Source organism: Apostichopus japonicus, chromosome 1, assembly GCF_037975245.1.
Source record: "Apostichopus japonicus isolate 1M-3 chromosome 1, ASM3797524v1, whole genome shotgun sequence".
Lineage (NCBI taxonomy): Eukaryota > Metazoa > Echinodermata > Holothuroidea > Aspidochirotida > Stichopodidae > Apostichopus > Apostichopus japonicus.
In genome coordinates this window covers 1,763,403-1,783,923 of record NC_092561.1, presented here as the reverse complement: position 1 = coordinate 1,783,923, position 20,521 = coordinate 1,763,403, and the positions used below count along the sequence as shown (strand labels likewise).

The 20,521-nt window shown below is 39.9% G+C and overlaps 2 protein-coding genes across 2 annotated transcripts in view; one reads left to right on the top strand and one right to left on the bottom strand.

Moving 5' to 3' along the window:
- LOC139976270 (DENN domain-containing protein 5B-like) overlaps positions 1–8,867 on the bottom strand; it is an 80,190-nt gene extending 71,323 nt beyond the window's left edge. The window contains exon 1 of the mRNA XM_071984949.1: positions 8,568–8,867. Coding sequence (XP_071841050.1) covers positions 8,568–8,667 — 100 coding nt within the window. The 5' untranslated portion in view covers positions 8,668–8,867. The remainder of the gene's footprint in view (positions 1–8,567) is intronic.
- Positions 8,868–13,922: 5,055 nt separating this feature from the next.
- LOC139976237 (uncharacterized) lies at positions 13,923–19,655 on the top strand. The gene is made up of 4 exons (XM_071984822.1): positions 13,923–14,084; positions 16,591–16,674; positions 17,134–17,859; positions 18,828–19,655. Exons 2-4 carry the CDS (start codon positions 16,599–16,601, stop codon positions 18,974–18,976), a joined length of 951 nt encoding a protein of 316 aa, XP_071840923.1. The 5' UTR covers positions 13,923–14,084; positions 16,591–16,598; the 3' UTR covers positions 18,977–19,655.
- Positions 19,656–20,521: the final 866 nt, after the last annotated feature.

Below are 20,521 nucleotides of genomic sequence, written 5' to 3'. Positions count from 1 at the left end.
AGCTTCCTATTGAAACCACCTAGCGCCTAGGCTAGTCAAGACTAGGCCATCAGGTGCTACGAAATGCAACTCTGCTTAAGATGTCGGAACATCGAACATTGTTCATGCAGCGCATGCTGTATGTTCGGAGCGTGTTAGCGCTTGTAACTTGCTGGGGTTGTATCCTACCCCTTTTTCAACTTACTAACGCGTTTGTCTTGGTAATTCACCAAAGAAATAGGAAGAAAGGCTTATTCCATAGGATCGCTCACGTAGTCGATAGCTCGTTGCAGTTAAAGTTGAGCTTACACGTGTCAAGCCAGGTGGCTGCTTGGCCCCCCTCCTCTCTTAACCAATGTGCCACGTTGTACCTTCTTTTTTTTCTTTTTTTCTTTTTTTTTTTTCTGGCAGTTTGCCAAGGATCTGTGAGCGTTATGTTTCCTGGCACTTTGCCAAGTCTCGAGAAAGTTCTCTTCCTAGCAGTTTGCCAAGGTTTTAAGGTAAACGGAATACTGTACGTCATGAGAACCGATTTGAAACCCCTCAGTCTTACGCATTTTAACATGTTCTGGAAGTGGGTTCACCAGTGTTTTAAACGACCGTGTTTTTAAACACAAGTAAGATTTTAACCTAGGCAAATGGCGATGAATTATGATTAGAGAGGAGTATAATTAGCGAGGAGAATATGACCCATGAGTGTCTGCAGGTACTCGATAAATAAACACACATTTGGGATGTGTAGTGGTAGCGGTGTTTTTCCGCAAATAATTCGAACCTGTCGTCGCCGCTCAAGCTGCTAGTTCCGGGGGGGGGGGGGACACTCCCCCTAATCTGGGAAGCGGGAGTAACCGTCCTCTGTAACCCCGAAATCTAGGGGTCGACCTCGTCGTCTAGGCCGGACAGGTTGCCCGACGCTCTGCAAACCAGGTCGTCCTTGCCGGGGAACAAATCAGGTTCCATTCTTTGGCCTGGGATTGATCGTGGTGTCGCGGCCGGGCTGGCCATGGGTTGCGATCGCTCCTCGGCACCGATGTCTGTGTTCGGTGTCTGGGGATAAGTATTTCTCCCTTTGCCGTGGGAACCTGGCTCGGGGCTGGTTCTCTTTTCGGATTGGGCGCTTGCCCCTGCTACCCCGTTCTGGGGGCCCGGCATTGGTAATCTCGTCGGTTCCCGGCCTCAGGACCGGCCGCGGCTCCGGTTAGGGGGTCTGCGGGCCGGGCTTCTGCACCTGCTACCCCGTTCTGGGGGCCTAGCAGTTGTTAATCTCGTTGTAAATGTTGTTGTAGTTGTAAATGTTATTGTAAATGTCGCAGTTGTAAATGTTGTTACTCTCGTAGGCTCCCGACTTCGGGACCAGTTTTGGATCCCGTTTGGAGATCTGCGGACCAGGCTTCTGCCCCTGCGCCCCCGTTCTCGTCGGGCCCGGGCCCTCCGGAGCCAATCTCTGAGGACCCAGCAGTCGATTGTATAGCTCTGGTTCCCGGCTCCGGGGGCGGTCTCGGATCTGGAGTGAAACCTCGGTTCTGCCTTCCCTTCGAGTCTCGCCGGACCCGGGGTCTCGCCGGGCCCGGGGCCTCGCCGGACCCAGGCTCCCGGAGCCCGTCTCTGTGTGCGTACCACGCCGGGTACCACCGCGCCGGTACTCCTCGACCCGGACATTCTGTCCTTTCCGGTGGGATTTTTTTTTTTTTTTTTTTTTTTTTTCTCGCCGGACCCGGGCTCCCCGGAGCCTGCTATGGGACCGGCTCCGTTTCAGCAACCCCTCGGTCGTACTCTCTCTCTCGGACCCGAGCTCTCCGTGGCCTGTAGCCCGCGCTCCATGGGTCTCTCTTGCTGCGACCCGGACTGAGACGTTGCCTCTAGCCCGGCCGAGCAGTGCCTCTTCTCAAGAGGTCTTTTCTTGGCGGGAGCCTTGCTCCTGCCCTTCCCTCTGGCCGTAATCAACCGGACGTCGCCGGGACCGTTAGGGCTACTCTTTGCTGCGACCCGGACTGAGACGTTGCCTCTAGCCCGGCCGAGCCGTGCCTCTTCTCAAGAGGTCTTTTCTTGGCGGGAGCCTTGCTCCTGCCCTTCCCTCTGGCCGTAATCAACCGGACGTCGCCGGGACCGTTAGGGGTACTCTTTCTCTCTCTCTCCACCTCTCCTTCGGCCCTCTCCTGGCCACTTTCCTCCACCTCTCTCACCACTTCTCCCTCCTCCTCTCTCTCTCTCTCTTGTCTCTCCTATATCTTTTTCTGGGGCACCGATGGCCTAAGGAATCAAGTCCAGCCTGCCCTAAAGCTTGCTTCTTAGACTCGTAAGCCACTGGTCTATCTAGTGCCACTGGGCTGGCGAAAATTTTTTGCAGACCAGGCATGGGTCCCGTCTGGTGTAGGTTCTACACTTAGGACACAAATCGTGTTCGACCCAGGTTCTGCCTGGCCGAAACAACGAAAAGTTAAAAAAAAAACTTCAGCTGGTTACGAGACAAACTAAAACGCTCGAATTAAGGAAAGACTTAACTCTTAAGCTTACGGAAAAAAAGCAAACTAACAAGAGAACGGGAGAGAACGGGAGGTACATAACGGTGAGTAGAGGTACGTAGCGTAACCTAGCAACGGCAAATACGAAAAACGCTACGAAGTGGCCTAACAAAATCAACACAAGCTGAAAAAGAACATGAGAGAGCGAAATATAGAAGAAGAAATCGTGAATAGAAATACAATGTAGACATGCTATGAACATGAAAATACAACGACACGCCTATAGCGTGGGGAAGGGAAATTGGCGGGAAACCTAGGCAGTTCGCGGAACTGCTACCCCCGCAAAAAACCTAAGGGCGGAAACGCACTAGGAATAAAAACAGTCCCCAAAACCCTCCCTTTCAACAAAAAAGGATACTTATCGGGCTGGAAAGGACTGCAATACTCCTAAGAATCCGAGGAAAGAAACTTCCAAAGATCGCTAAAGAAAACCAAGACGAAATCCAAGGGAAATATATCCACAAGAAATTCACGTGAAGACACTTTTAATGGTAGAATGAGTAGTGAGGAGTGACCGAGGGGGGGGTTCGGTCATAGAGGGCGCACAGTGTTATTATTTTACCAGGACTTTATAGGCACGGTAGAATGAGGTGCTAAGGTTGTGAGGAGACAGGTAAGCGAGGAGCGAAGTAAATCCATAGTTCTACCAGCGTGGTTTAGGAACAGTTAAATACAGTTTGTTGGAAGAACGAAGTGTGCGAGTTGGAATATACGGCAAGAGAAATTGCGACCAGTTTTGATACCTCAATTATATAAGAGTGATCAACATCTTAGTGTCAACACTCTGGGGATCATGTGACCAGAGATCTCTTACAACATGTGACCAGAGATTACTTAATACAACAGCCACTTCTAGTCCTCTTCTTGATGTACTATAATAAATCCTTGAAGTTTGTATTTAACTGACTTAAATATCCATTTGTGCACAACTGCACTCCAGAACGACAGTAATTTTGTGCTTGGGTTAAACCCCTTATCACACAACAGTAGATTATTAGATTAACTGACGTTTTTAAGCTTGGACAAGCTGATAACTTAAACTAACAAAATCAAAATACCTATCATCAGTAACAATTGTGCAGGCAATTGACTGAATATAATAACAGTCCTTGCTCTGCAGTTTGCTTTGAACCTGCACAATCCTGAAGCATTAAAACAGTGAAGTTGTTAGAATCCACTTGATAGGATAATTTGTTCAATCTGCAAATTCACCCAAAATATGAGAAATTTTAAATAAAGTTCAGAGGGTTGCAAAAAGAAAGCAAACGACATATAACATGAAATTGGGGGAACAAAAGTTTTCTATATATTGGATTAAATAAAGAGATTTGTTACTCCCTAGTTACCAGCAGCCAAATCACTATGACAACTACTGTATATACTGCATCAAATAACTGTATAAAGGTATGTGAAAATTTACACATTTTGGTCAGATTCAAAATATGCCGATGGAAAATAAACTTATTAATAAACTATTTTGCTCATTCCAGCATATAATACTTGCTCACATTGCTACGTTTGTTCTCGTTCTCCCTTTTTTATTGGAAAGGTACTTATTTATTTTCTTGAGTTTTTTTTTGTATTTAATTAATAATTCCAGCATACAATACTAGCTCACATTCTGATCATTGGATAACTCTTAGTTTGTTCTCATTCTCCCTTCTTTTTTTTTTTAAAGCTACGATTAATTTTTTTTTTTTCTGGAAAGCTACTGATTAATTTTTTTTTTTTGGCATTTAAATGGGTGACCTAAAATATTTAGGTCTACAGCTTACTGTACATGTACAACCTTGATCATCCTGACCCAATTATTTTCAGACTCGCGCAATTTCTTAAATTAGTCATAAAGATATTTCTATCAATTGGTGACTCAAGTAACGAATGTCGAAAAAAGGCTGAAGTATCTTTAACGAGGAAGAGACAAGGATGGATGGATAATAGATTTGTAGTAGATTGTATAACACACACATAACATATCCAACAGTCACCCCTACAGTAAATTACTGATACACAGAATCTCTGCATTTAAGTTCAGACGAGACAACATTTTGCTCACCATCATTTGTATTGGTGTACAGTTGGTTCACAAAGTAAGCAGTATTTTTTAAGAATCGTATGATTTCGGCAGTTTGGATGGTAGAATGAGAAGGGAGGGCATTGACCGGAGGAGCCGGTCATAGAGTGCGCGCAGTGTTTAAAGGTTACCAGTTCATTCTAGGCACGGTAGAACGAGAGTGCTAAGGTTTTGGGGAGACAGTTAAGTGAGGAACGAAGTAAAAAAATTTAAGAATCAAAAGTATATTCTAAAACAAATGAGGTAATTTTCAAGCTGCGATACTTTAACCTGTCTCCCATCAAAACGTGCCATATTCCAGATCAACCTACAGAAAGTACAAGATTGGTACCTTTCGAATCGCTCTCCTCATTTGATACCCTAGATTCGTTCACGTGATGACGATGGATGAATGCATAATTGTCAGCTAAAGTTCAAATCATTCTCTTTTCAATGAGTTTTTCAGAGAATTACCAGAAAGTGTGAAATCATCACGCTCATTTTGCTCCCAGGATCATGATCGCAACGTAACGACCTTCATCTGAAGGACGAGAGTGTGTTCCTCACCATCTGACCACTTTGTTAAATACCCAGGGAGGCAAGGGCACCTTTATTTGTCATCATCACAAGGGGCAGTCAAGTCATGGTGAATGAAGTCAGTTTCGAAAATGAGTGGAAAAAGCGATAACAAAACTCCATTATCCAATTCTGCAAACTAAACATATCAAGTTACAGAACCCTAAATACATAGACTGTACCCTGTAATGTTATGATTGTTATCAATGGCAGATCAAATATCAAAGTTGTCACAAATTATTCATCTTCAAGTGTTAAGACTGGTACCCATGACCAGTATGGAACATACTGGTATATATTAATCAGCATAGTACTGTACTGTCTCTATGTACAGTACTACTACACTGACTCGCTTTATAACAGTCAATGGTATATATTGTACACTAATATTATAGAGATTTGTTTCTTCACGATATATTTGCCACAGTGGTGTGTGATCAAAAAAAGACACAACAGAGAGAGAGAGAGGGGTGGCGAGAGAAAAGTCACTTTTTATACTTTTTTTAAGTTGGCGACTTCATGATTTATTGAAAGGTTTGCTACATTTACTACTACATTTTGGTATAAACTACTTCTCAAGTCTGCCTAGTGGGCAATACTTAAAAATACTATAGAATTGTCTCATGTTCCAGAATAGCTTTAATGATCAGCTCCAACAAGGAACACAGGATTCAGGGTTGTGATCACATACATGGTCGTCGTGGCGATGTTTTGTTTCTGTAATCTGTTTCATGATCTACGATCAAGTTAAGGACAGGTTAAGTTGTTGCAGCAAAGAACAGATAGACATACAGTATATGACCTATCATGATTATCTTTGCCAGCAGTATTAACAATTTATCTTTGAAACCAATAAATCAAGGTTGTACTTTAGTCTTGCCATATGTACTCTGTAAACAAAAGTTCACAATGGGGATAACAGTAGATTTAAGAACAATGGAACTCTCTGAATGATCTATAGACTCATGATCAAGCACACAGTCTTGGCAGCATTGTCATTGACAACAGAATATCTCCACACAATGCATCGTAAATCATCCAAAGACGTCACAGGTTCCATGTCACTTGAACCCCGGCTTACATCACAAGTTTATATATAGCGCCTGGATCATACAGTTATTTACAGAGAGCCTCTAAATTGCACACAGGTTGTAGGGGAAGTAATGAGTGTAGTGAAATGTGAAATTACAATATCGGGGAATATACTTATACTGTAATTTATGAAGCAACAGAAGGCACAAGGTTTGCAATAATAACAACAGTTTGCATGTCAAGTAAAGTTCTGTTCTTCAAGCATGCCTGTAAATGGTGAAAAGAATCTTAAAGTCTTAAAAAAAAAAAGTCAAATTTGGTCACTGATGTTTAAAATTTCAATGCAAACTTTACTTCCCATCATCAGTCAAAGTAAATTCTCATTTCATGAGACACCTAGGTAAATTGTCTAAATTTGTACATTCCTGACAAGGAGAGTAATTTAGAGGTGCAGAACTTCCAACAACAAAAATACTTGAGTATCACATGGAGCTTGACAACAGACACTGTTTGAATCAGATCTTTTTTTAATATCATGTCAATAGAATATTAAACTAGATGTAATCTGGGCATCGATTATGAAGTGTGGCCCGAGTCTTGTGGGTCGTGGCACAGTCCTCATTAATGACCCAGGGTTGTGGGCCTTTAAGATCATAAATACACTATGGGTGTGTTTGGAAAAAAGGATACACAAAGATTTTACAAGATTATGGCCTAGGTCATATATCAAATCAATATTTAAGGGCTGGTTAATTCTTTACAATTTCAAACATTTGATTGACAGCTCACAGGGCTTGCAGTTCAGTTATTAATGTTGTTGCTTTCCTTCTCTGTCATGAGTGCTTCCGTTTAAGATACAAACAAAAACCAGCCAAACACTGATGCTTTGATCTCAAGGTTGTCACAGTCACGGTTGTCATAGATTTATATCTTACAAGAAAGTGAAATTGACTGCACACATGATATCTAGATAAATTTAGCAGAGCTCTGCAATCATATTGTATAAAGCTTTTCTGTAATTATAAAGTAACCTAGAACCAAACAGGACTATGTGGGGATGTTTCTTGAAGGTTTGAAGTCAGTTCGGACTGAAGAATGGTGTGAGGGTCTTCTACTAAAAGTTTGTCCTACAAACCAACAGTAGCAGAACACTAGTACATTTTAATTCTGATCCCTGTTTGGGCTTAAAAAAAATACAAACAAAGCTGATGTTTCCTTGTTTCTCTGTGGCAATTTTGACCGTTTCCATTACGGTTCTGCAGACTAAAGTTGCGATTGAAACAGTGGTTACAATTTGACTACTGTATAACGAACACGACAAAAACATCTATCAGTATTTAACTGAATACTGTATATAACATAGTAAGTGAAACTAAGGGGACAGAAATGACCGCACACCACCATACTACAAATTCAATATGAGATCATTATTTCCCTTGTTTAAAGATGTTGCATGCATATTCGGTTGGTAACTGAGTGCTTACATCAGTGACCTAACAGAACGGTCCTAAGTTCTAAATGCACAAAAGGATATGAAATGAGGAGTGTTAGCTCAGTGGTTAACGCCGGTGCCTTCCAATCATAAGGTGCCCGGTTCAAGTCACTCCAAGATTAATGTACGTCGTCCAGTTACAGAGTTGTTGACAATTGACAATTCATAATCATAGACGTTAAATATGAATGTAAGAGACTGACTTCGGTCAGCTTGCGCCTTGCGGCTTTGATAAGCCAATAAGGCTTCTTCGAGAGTTCCTGCTTGCAGGAGGATCTAAAATACATACATACATACATACATACATACATACATACATACAAATACAAATGCACCATCATGGTTATTTTAACAATTGCAATAGGATTTGAGGTTTCTTAATGTGTTTAAAGTTTCTTCATTGCGTCCTTGATTGGGACCTTATATTATAATGTCCCTCCTGATATTTTGTTGCCACTAAACTAAACTAGGTCTATAATTAATATATCTGGGTCTTTGTTAGCAATTTAAAGTAAATGCAATGCCTGTTTCTACTTGGAAGTTGGATTAGGCCTAGGCAGCTGAAAGTGACATTACCTGACGAACCAGTCTCAAGTTTTTCTCAAATAGCCTAATGCCCCCTTACATTGTTCATAGCAATTACAATTACCACATAAGCCTATGTCATGTATGACACTTATTAACAGTCACCAATATTAGTTGTCTACGCTACTTGACACAAGCGTCATTTAAAAGATCATTAAAAGTTGATACACGTACTGACTGTGCCAAGAAACAGTTTGCATCCAGGCTTTCTGCCTTTCGTACTGATACTTTGAGTAATTATAGTTCATGCTATGAAAATGGTCTAGCTTGTTGGAATATTGCGTATATCGATGTGTTAACACTAGGCTGCTGTATAACGTTAACCTACCCGTTAATTCATTAGGTTCAACTCCGTCCAAAGGATCTAAACCGCATACAGCAAAATAGTCTACGAATCGACCTTCCTCCTCACTCTCTGGTGAATCCATTGCGACTGTTCACTAATAATCGTATCCACAAAAATTGTCAAGTTTCATGATCTCCCTAAAGCAAAATAGCGACTTTTTACCCGTTATTGTTCCTTTTAACGTCGTAACTCTCATATGTGTATACTGTACGCTCTTCATGTATCTTATGAGCAAATAACGTAAATGCCTTGTGATGAGCGAGCTGTTAAATCACTACATATAATGCTGCGTACATAGTGCGCGTCACTGACTATCTCAGGTATTTCGTTATATCGTAGTACAATGGTGCACACAAAACAATGACCAGCTGCAAAGGGATATGAATATTCATTTATTAATCTACACAATTCATTGTTGTTTATCCGGGATACTGTAATAAGTTTGTAAATTTAGTACTTTTTCTTGTTCGATTTCCGCATGCAATAGTTTTGTTAATAGTTCCGGCAGGCGAGCTTTGTTCAGCAAAGAGAAAATTAACAGGATGCTTATGAATTAATTGTCATTTTCATTACATATATTTCTATTTTAAGGAACGAAGGAATCAACTGAGCCGACTAATCTGTTACATGATTGAATTGACGGAAATTTGCGACAAAGATAGAAATACAATTGGTATATTGTACCTGGAATTAAAAGATATATACATATATAAAATATATATATTCCTACATAATTGATGTTGCAACAGGTTACCTATCTTTTAGAATTAATTATGAACGAAATGTCTATCTGAAACCGAAATCTGCGTGGTAGAACGTAGAAGATAAATAAAAAATACACGGATAATATAGTGATGAAATAGCTGTTACAGTGGTTACTTTAATTTTAACACGTTCATATTATTTCATTCATCAATAAATGGCGACCAACATTATGCATGGTTCCAACGCAAAACGTGAATAATGCATTTCGTAATGTGAGATTAACAAGAAACTCAGACGAGTTTGACTAAGTCTTTCTATATGGTTCAGGCTAAATAAATAATCAGTTTAATTATCTCATTTTTCTCACAATAAGTGAAATCACAACCACCGAAAATTAGAAATTTATGAGGCCAAAAAACTTTCTTTGTTTGTATCACTCAACTAATTACGACACGGGAAGTGTAAAATGCACTTTTTGTTTCTTTTTTAAAAAAAATGGGAATTAAAAGGGATATTCCGCCGGTTCAAGTTGATTGCCAGATTTGGTGATATTATTTTGTGAAGGCATCTGGCAATAGTAGAGTTATGGGATCTCATTATGTCAAATGCTCTGACGATGTTTTTGCCGTTATCTTCAAAATCATCATAATATTTTTTTCTACAACGGAAAGTTATTATACATTATATTAACATATATATTTCGAGAAAAAAAAATCATGAATTTCTCAACTGACATAGAACATAATGGACAGCTAAGCAAATATTTAAAAGTATATCACAGTTTGAAGTATAAATCTGCAGAAATCGTATTATTTATAGGAGAGTATGCGTAAAGCTTTTGAGGAACACATACCGTGTTGACATCACATACTACCTACTGAGTTCCACTTCCTGGGCTAAGGTGAGGATACTGAGTCGGTCAACATATGTCATATTCAATAACCATGTCTCTAATAAGGGACGAGATATTGTCATGGGTTTGTAACTAACAGTGTGGAATATTGTTCTCTTTAACTTGTTATGTCACCCCCCCCCCCCTCCTTCTTAAATTACAGCTAGAAACGCCTTATTCGGAATCCCGGTAGTACTTCTGTGCTGTTGTTTTTTGTATTGTTTTTGTTTCCTTCTAATGCATGTGGTGCATTTGGAATGCTTAATGCCTATAAAGGTCAGCTGTATTGGCTCCAAACTTTAGCCACTCTAAGACGGCTAGAAGCTTTCAAAACTGGTAGGCTACATTTTGGGAGGGTCACTAGTCACCCTTTATAGTGCAGTCCCCTTCATTCAAAAGTGTTAAGATCAAGAAATAAATATCTCGGTACATCAGTGGAGAAGAATGCTTTGAATGTCACGGGTAGTAATATTTCTTACGTAATGTGAAGTTTTGAGCACTGTGACCATTGTTTGACTGTCTTTTGAATCTACGTCATAGTTGTTTTTCTTGGGGGGGGGGGTGTTGTACGTGCGTTGCTTTTTGTTTTCTTGCTTTTTGGGGGGGGGGGGAGATGGCCGCCACAAGCGCTGGTTTTACTTGATCGATGAAGGTAAATCTGCCAAAAATATAACTTATGGATAGCTAATCCTAGCATAAGTTCGAATGTTTGCATAAGACAGTTAAAAAATGCCAACATGAACAATTCATTATTTTTAAGATGTTTAAAGTTTACGCCTGTACTAACTTAGGTATGACGAAGTGGCTGTTATCAAGGTTAAGTTATGCCGATTCCTTTGGTAACCACACAGACAGTGACGTTCGCCATGGCCCCATCTCCCATCGTCAGTCGGGGCAAGTAGGTCAGTCAGTTTGAACCGCGTTATAGAGTTCATATGGACAACAGCGTTTTAGTACTTTGGCTAGGTAGATGACGACAAGAAAATTAATTGACAACATTAAATAACCCTAAAATGTAATCTTGCTATGTCAAAATCTTATATTTATAGTTCTCTGTTAAAATGAGGGAAGGCTCCTTTAATCGTGTTCCTGTATCGTCGATTTTCTAATTTCCTTTTAAATTATTCAATATGACAAAGTTACGCTAGTAAAAAAATCGTAACTTTCTAGATAATTTCCTGAAAATGATTGTTTCTCGGTAACGGCACGTAATTAACATATGCCTCCCTATCCCTTCTGCGCCCCCTCTATTCTCCAACAAGATGAAATTCAATGCATAACTCAATCGAAAAGAGGAAGCAGTTGTTTTTTTCTTTTGAGAGGGTCGTTTAGAATAGATACTCAGTCTACGGTATGTCGTGTTAGTCTTTACTCCGCATAGGTATCGCAAACAATTCTTTCGGTCAAGGTGTGGGAGGGGAGAAGGGTTTGGGGGGAGGGGGTACGGGGATAGGTGGAACCTGTATGACAAGAGGATCCAAGCGGCCTGTGACTATACAGGTTAAATCGCGGATACCTTGTGACCAATGTATGATTAAAATCTCAACTATTTTGACGAACCGTCTGTATTTTTTTATTTTGTAGGGCCCCCTCCCCCACCCCTTCCCCACTTTTATAATCGGGTGCACGATATTGGGAGTTATGAATAGTGCCCGTTCTGCGATGTAACAAACCACCTTACTAAGCAAGACGCTAAAACGCAGGAATTGGTGGCGCACAACTGATTTATAGAATTATTAAGTGTCTCCGTTTAGATCGATTGGCTTGAGTGAAAAATGTTTGTTGCAGCTGGGAGTTGTTATGGAACAACTCCCTGGTTGCAGTTGGCACATGGGTGACCATTATTCGATTTTAACTTTAACATTTTTGGAAGTTATACTGAATATAACGAAATTTTCAGGTAGAAATATTTGCCAGAATAAAAAAAAAATTAAAATTATCGATATTGGAATGGATTGGTAATGTTTGGAAAGCGTCTTGGCTTGATGGCAAGTTTAGCCCAACTTAATGGACGACGTTATATATAAGCAGGAAGTTTCGTCTTGACATGTTTTAGCCGCCCCCCCCCCCCCGCCCGCCCCAAGAATTGATTAGTGTTAGTTACGTTTCTCTATCTATTGGTTTCTAAGATATACGCTTTAAAATATGCTAAATTTCCGGAATGCATCTTTGAGGCCAAATTAATCATGACTTCGGCTCCTCAGTACAGGACTTTATGTATAATGTTAAACCATTGTTGTTACAAATTCTAAAACTCGACCAAAACATGTTTTTTTTTTTGTACCTTCACATGAGCAACATATCACCGTTTGAGTAACATTCTACAGTGAATTGACAGTGTTATTTTTAAAGCATGTAATATATGTGACTATATATATATTTGAGGAACTGCCATCTATAATGGTCTGTGTTACATTTGTAGTACGACCACCTAAATTGATAAGCCACAGATTAATAACGGGTCAAATTAGTTGGAAAGTTTGATGCGATCTGAGCTGAGCTGATAGCGGTGGTTTTTAATGATCTGCAATGTATATATTATCAAATATGTGCCTAAAGTCACTGTTAACTGGATCAATAGTCGATAACTTTGATACAATTGACCTAGTCCCCCTCTCCCTGTACGAAAGAAATAAGAGGCATAATGCTTTAAAGTTCAAGTCTGAAATGGAATTCAGTGTGACCTAATAACCTACGTGGCACACATTATAAAGGTAAATCTACCGGTTTTTACAAGGAGGGAAAACTGTTTTTTTAAATTTATCTATCAACTCTTAAATGACTTCCGTTTCCTTCGTTTACATCTACGAAGTCTTAGCTATTACAGTGATTCTAACCTAATGACCCAGTGATGGTCAAGCAGATAATGTTCACTGAAGGGATGACGTAGTCGCACGATGTTGGTGGTTGGCGAGTCAGTAAGAGATTCGCTTTAGAATTATTTTGTGTCCACGGACTTTTCTGGTTCGGAATGAAATGTAACGGGGCTGTTTGCGACGAGGGGGCGGGGGGGGGGGGAGGGCGGGATGGGGTTGTGGGTGATGGAAATGGAAAGTTGAACAAATGATGTTTTTTTCATTAAAATAATTTCATTCCAATAATTTGAAACTATTTAGAAGTTTAAAAAAAATCAACAGACAAAAAGGGTCAGCAAATGTCGGTGACTCGGGACAGTGCAAAATGTAACTACATGTAATTGTTGTGAAATTGTGAACAAGTTACATTGCTGAAGATTTCTCTGTGGTTGTTGTATGTTTTTCTTTCTTCTAAGTCTGTTCTAGTTAAGTGTTTCTCTGTGGTTTATTTTTTATCTACTTGCTGATGAAGATGGAAGTTATAAGCAAGTGCTTTTCAACATTTGCATATCAATGGTACTTTAAGTTATGATGAGGTCGTGACAGGGAGAGTCCATTTTCAGAGGTATTTCGGAGCAGCTCTCAATTAAATTCTGCAAATTTCTGGGAATATGCTGTTTTCATTTTTCCTGATTCAATGTGCATTACCAAAAAATTACAAACCTCAAATTTAGCCGCAATCGCTACCTCCTTCTGACCCCGCCTCCAACCTCCCGGTTTATCAGGAACCACTTCCGGTTGCACATTCTATCGTCTATAGTCATTGTTATTGCACCTGGATGGATGATAAATGCCGAATCAGGAAACAAAGAGGATTTAAATACTTCCAGGGGCTTATGCGTCATCACGTGTCTACAAGCTCAATTCCTGGGACGCCAACAGCAGCAGTAGCAGCCAGGAACTGAACTTTCGATATATATTATTCTATCACTTGTGCCAGAGACTCAGAGAACAGAGAAACCGGGGCGACCAGAGAAGTTCAGAAGACAGCCATAGATATATCCAATATAGTTTGTCATCTGTAGCTCATCCGATTGAAGACAACTGGTAAGATTATTACATTTGAATATTTTGATTATTAACTTATAACTTGAATATTAATCACAAGATTTTAAGACTCAGTTCTCATTTTACGTTTCGTACTCAAATCTTTCTCCTTACAAAGTATAGATATGTTGTGGTGTAGATTGTTCTATAAACTATTTGTTATACAAATACAGAGTGAGACCGATAATTCGAAGTAAGACTAAATTGCACCATTTCAAAACTTGAAAGTTAAAATCTCAATATTTCCTTTTTCATGAAGATCCATCTAAAGTGCAATGTTTACAGTCACAGTGTGAGTCCATTGCTATATATTTTTGTTTTAGTTAGCATACAATAGCATACAGGGCGTAGGAACAGGGGTGGGGCAGAGGGTCAGCTCAGGCATCCATCCTACTTGTCAAGACAAGTCTGAGACGAACTAATCCAAATTTGAGATGTAAAAAGTCGAGATTTCGGTAAAATGTAGTGGAATTTCTTCTTGAGACTGGATTCAAAACCCTCACCTGTTTTCTGCCCCGACAGCACGTGTCATGATTTAGAATTGGCGTTCCTTGGTTTTGGATTTTCACCTCGACCTATGATCGCTGAGCACGTCTTCATAGGTCATCAGTAATGACCATAAAAAGATTAGCTTATTATAAACTCATTAAAAGTTTCCAAAATTACATTCTTAGAGTTTGTGTCCCTCTAAAATACACCCTGGTTTATTGAGGATCCTTCACATGAGACTATCAGTGAGGAGAAAATGTCCTAAATTTGTCAGTGACATATTATACGTGTGGCCGTGATTTCATTGTGTAGCATATTATTTTGGGTGTGATTACTGGTGACAATACATTCTAATGTAATCCGCTACCCACAATGCTAATAACTATAGCTGGTGAGCTTCCTGTCTAGATACATAGAATTCCTACAACTGGATGAGACAGTAGACCAACAGAGATAGGAAAAGAACTTGTGAAATTTGTCGGTTGTGGTATAATTCATGTCGGGGCGTGTCACACAATCTCGAATGATTATTTTTGTCATGAATATTTATGTGAGCCTCAAGAAGGACATCTTATCATAACATACTTAGGCTCAATTGTAAGGATATTTCCTATAGAAAGTTTATTTCCATGCATAAAAGAACACACTTCCTACGCACGTACGATTCGCGGAATTCTCAGCGAGGCTGTGGATAGTAATACCGCTCTATATACTTTCATATCATGCTTCAAAGCACTCGTACTGACAGTATGAACAGTCCTAACCTTTATCTGATAGAAACAGGCTATTGAATATACTGTCAGTACAAGTGCCAGGTGGCTTCGAAGCATGACATGGATGTACAGTTATACAAACAAACAAAAAACAGGTGCTCATATAATTACTTGTATGAATATTCATGTTTCAGGGTGGTGTATGGAGATTTAAAAAAAGTAAGAACAGGGAAGTTATAAAACCCTATGTCGTCATCACTGCTTGTGATTGCTAGACATGGTTGTAGTGGCTCCCCGTACACCTACTGGTATTTCTAACAGAACATATTTGCTTGATTCGTACCCACCCGCATTGGATTTGTGGACCTATACTCGTATCCGGGGAATTCTCGAAAATCCAGTACAGACACAGAGCGAGATTAGGTATTTCAACTCAAATCACACACATACTAAAGGAATTTATTCTGGTACACATGCTGTTGCATATTCATACTTCAAGTCGCTCCTAGATATAGGTAGTTATCTCTTTCAACAAAATCGCTGTTTTAAGGAACATGACAATAAACCTATAGAGTTCGACAAAATATACACACAAGAGGAGGGAAAAAAAGTGGGATGGGAAAAAGGGGGGGGGGGGGCGTTTCTACAAGTGCTACAATTACACTTTCTCTTGTGTTTTGAAGATGGTGGTAAGGAAGCATAACATTGCAATACTTCCATTGTGTTAGGTTGGTTGTGTCTTTCTATATTATTGTTGCGTTATCCGAAAGGAAGTGGAAGGCTTATGTTTACCGTTTCTAATCTAAATCAGGAAGGGAATGGGGTATATAAAAAGAAGAGATAGCGTCCTGATTGAGTCGAGATTAGAGTGTTCATATCGTAGTGATTGACGTAAAGGGTCAAATGTCAGACAACCACGCGCCATGGTCATGTCTCTGGTAGGCGTCCAGTTATAACTATGACGCAATGACAGAAGAAAAGATGTGGTTTATGTGTGCAAATTGATAAGGCGATTTACCGGTACTTTGTTACAACCGTCGTATGTTAAAGGATATGAGCATTAATGTATATATATATATGTATATATATTTATATAATATATATATTATATATTACATATAATATATATATTTTATATATATATATATTATATATATTTATTATATATATTTATTATATATATTTATTATATATATAAATTATATATATAAATCATATATATAAATATTACTTATTTATTTATTTATCTAGTGAATGTAAAAAAATGGTTTAATCCATTCGTCTCCTATTTTTTCCTTCCTTAGCTGACGTCATGAGGTGGTACATAGCTGTTTCTCTGTTAGTCCTTCTGACTGTACTTGCAGTACATGCCGAGAGAGGAGGACGCAGTAAGTACTTATCGTTTATTAATGTATAGCCATCGAGGTTCCGTAATGTTGGCATCCAGTGGGTGACGGGGTCGCAGAGGGGTGTTTGTCAAAGATTGTAGAGAGCCAGAAAACCAACTCAGCTGAAAATATCTACGCAATCCCTCCAAATTTACAGAAAAGTACGCGAACGCCTTGAATATTAATTGCAAAATACCTTGTTGTCCTGAAGAATTTTTCTTATGCGTCTAGTTTGATCTTTGAACAAACGAAATTAGAATACTATAGAATAAACACTATACGCTCTGTAGCAAATTCGGAGATGCGTCGGACGGCGGGGGGGGGGGGGGGGGATTGTGTGTGTGTGTAGTAGGGGGAGGGAGACACGATCCTAATGTGAATACAACATATATAAGATTTGTTGTTCATTGTACTTTCATTACAATATTTCACCTTTCAGTTTAAATGCTTAAATTTAAGGACCACAGACAGAGGTCACACATGACAGTCCAGATGAACAACCTTTGAGGCGTCCCAAAGGACAGAGGAAAGGGGGAAGAAAGGAACGCCCTGAAAGACCAAGCGCGGGAAATGGTGGCGACGTACGTCCAGACAGCCAAGAAGGAGGTGATAGTGAATCCACTGAAGTTGCTGACTGTAACACGACCTGTCCTGACCTTGGAAAACAAGAGGAGACGTCAGACCCACGTCAACAGGTAGACCACATGGATGGGGAGCCCACTATGGATGGAGAGCCCACTGTCGACACAGAGACCAATAAGGATGCAGAGACCAGTATGGAGGGAGAAAACATGGATGGTGAGCGCCGCAGGGGTTTTCATGGCAACCGTACCCGTGGTGAGCACAGAGGGCGCAAGGAGAAGCCAGGTCGAAATGAACGTAACAGGACAAAGGAGGGTAGACGGGAAAGACCCCAACGACCGGAGAGACCCGACCGCTCACAACGTAACATGACTGATGATGAAGAACAGCGGGAGAGACCAGGTCGACCAAATGGGAGACCAGGACGAAAGCAGAAACCAGGACGACCAGAGAGACCACACCGCCCACATCGTAACATGACTAATGGAGAACACAGTGAGAGACCAGAGAGACCCGACCGCCCACAACGTAACAGAACCAAAGAGGAACGACGGGACAGACCAGGACGCCCTCACATGGGCAAGAAAGAAGGTAAAATGCAGGGTAAGTATCGGAGTTATCATGAAAGACAAACTATAACAAACGTCGAATAGTGAATTGAATGAAAGAACATGAATTAAAAGGGGTGTTGGTATCGGGTGTGGAGGTGACCCTCACGTGTTGGGGTGGACACGGGGGGGGGGGGTGTTGGATAACATTTATCCTGCAAAGAGACGCGATAGTAATTAATGTTCAATAAGTATATCCAACGAATTAAGTTTGAGAGTCTTAACTTACACAGTGAACGTAAACAATAAAAAAAAACTCTTGGATCAGTGATGTTGATTTGCGAACGGCTCCCACTGGCTACAGGGCTGTTACCATTACTCTTTCCCTTACATGCCTGTATATTTGTCTACACCACCACGGTATTAATCGACCCTGTTAAGGTAAACCAGAACCTCTTCCCAACGTCTATGGGGCCCTCGGTCCATCCGGTACCATACCACACAGCGACAATATCTTGGATGACATATGAAAAATTAATAACGTATAATTATATATTGAATTGTGATTGTCTTTTGTTTCGTCGCTATATACATAATGATTATGTACAACGATTGATGATATACTAGGCTATTAAGTATATTGTAGTAAGTTCGTTATGGTAAGTTTATTATCTTAGATTATAAGCCTATATGAAGTATATTATAATCAGTTTTAAGTATATCTCAAAAGTATGATTGGCATGGATCCAAAGCAAAATCGCCCTTGGATGTATTTCCCTAAATGAACATTAAATACGGATTTCATTTCATATAAAACATTCCGTATAGTCCAGATACCGGTTTTCTTGAACACTATTATTGAATGTAAAACTCAAAGAAGTCGAAAATAATGATTCAACTTGACTTTCTCTTGAAATGATACTTTACAAGTGAAGTTATTGATTTTCATTTCTCATGTGAATTTTAAATGCGTTGTCCTTTGACATCTTCTTCCTTGTTATCTGTGGTATTCCATCTTTTCAGATCTCTTTGCCCTTTGTGAGTGGAGTGATTGGTCGGACTGGAGTGATTGTGAGGACGGATTGCGTTACCGGATTCGAGAAGTAATCAGTGGCAAACCAAGGTGCGCAAAGAAAAATAAAGAATTGGAAAACTGTGAAGTGACTAAGTAAAATAATGAAATGGCGCTATATACAAAATACTTGAACCATTTTGTATAAACTTCTTTTGATTTTTTAACTACAATTTTAGCTATTGTTTGTTTTTAGCACTTGGTAAGAATTAGCTACATTCACGGGCAGTTGGATCAAGTCGATGTATTTCCCTGCACTTGACACCATTGGTAGATGTAGGGTGTGTAGGGGGGGGGGGGGAGGGGGAGGGAGGTCGGTGAGAGACATAGGAAAGTTCACTTATTTTTTCCCGAAGGCTTTCAAGTTATTTAAATAAGAAATGAGACAATCAATTTATACAGAATATTGGTATAGGACTTTTGCTTTTAAATCTGTAAAGGTTTTTTTTTCAAGTTTTTCGTCCACATAGGTTCAAGATGTCAGATAATAACTTTCAGAATACTTCAGGGTGGTCTTTTACCAGAGGATGGGTAGGGAGGGTTGGGCCATGCCGATAATTTGTTTCATTTCTATCGTACAAAAGCTTATGAATATGCAGTAGAAGAGCCAAAGATAATGAGCTTTATTTGTTACGTAATAGGTCTATACCTTACTCAAGAAAATGTAAAAATGTCATCAATGTACGTTTGTCAGTTTATGGTAAGCATTTTCTTGTTGGACCAGTGGTTTTAATTGATTTTAATAAAAATGAGCCATCCAAATCAGGGAGGGAGATAAATGTTGTTGTTGTGTACAAATTCTGAAGAAGTAGCTTAGGAATATCCACGGATTTCGAGAACGAATCATGTACGTACAGTGGCGGCGATACGGGGGGGGGGGAGATGAATGGCCTCACCCCGGATTTCCCCTCCCCTCCCCCAGTTTCCACCAACCAGATCTGGTGCTTATCCAAACTATATAGAGCAAGGCTAATTATTTTGTATTAGAAACGGCTTCCAATGCAATGAATTAATGTGAAAAATTGTCAATAAATATCACCACTTGTGTCAAAGTCATTTTCCTTGTAAAAAAAATGCCATATCACTTATTTTTTGGCCCCCCAAAAGTATTCTTTGCCCTCTGATTTGCCCCCCCCCCTCCCCCCACGTTGCCTAGGCTGGTGCCCGCAATGTGTTTGTCCAGCAAAACCGAACAGCTTAACCGAAGAAAATGGAAGCACAGATTTTTACGTGACCCTCGCAGCGGAACCAAACCGTCAACGTCATAAATGAAACACTACTCAGAAACAGATCCCCACAACAAGAAACATCTCTACACCCCACCCCACTGTCAACTGATCTTAAAAACCACATACGGCCGGGTGATCACCCGCCCGCAGAGGCTTTGCAGTATTAAGGAACTTGTTAACAACTATTTAGTATTTGACAATTCTCAATGGAATAATGGGATGGAAAGAATCTCGAAGAACATGAAAGTTTTTTAAAGCTTCAATTTGTTTCTGAAGCTTTCCGAAAAATTTGTAAACAAGATTGACATCAAAGAAACAATGGGAAACGCAGGGGTGGGCTAAATTATTCACAAAACATCACCTTCAGACTTAAGTTTGGAATTGGCAGTAGAGAATGACTGGTAGGGTGAACTTGG

Bases quoted from the DNA above. Each gene is read 5' to 3' on its own strand.
- LOC139976237 (XM_071984822.1), top strand. From the start codon at position 16,599: ATGAGGTGGTACATAGCTGTTTCTCTGTTAGTCCTTCTGACTGTACTT. The intron at 16,675-17,133 runs GTAAGTACTTAT...CTTAAATTTAAG, and splicing joins TGCCGAGAGAGGAGGACGCA to GACCACAGACAGAGGTCACA. The intron at 17,860-18,827 runs GTAAGTATCGGA...CCATCTTTTCAG, and splicing joins GAAAGAAGGTAAAATGCAGG to ATCTCTTTGCCCTTTGTGAG.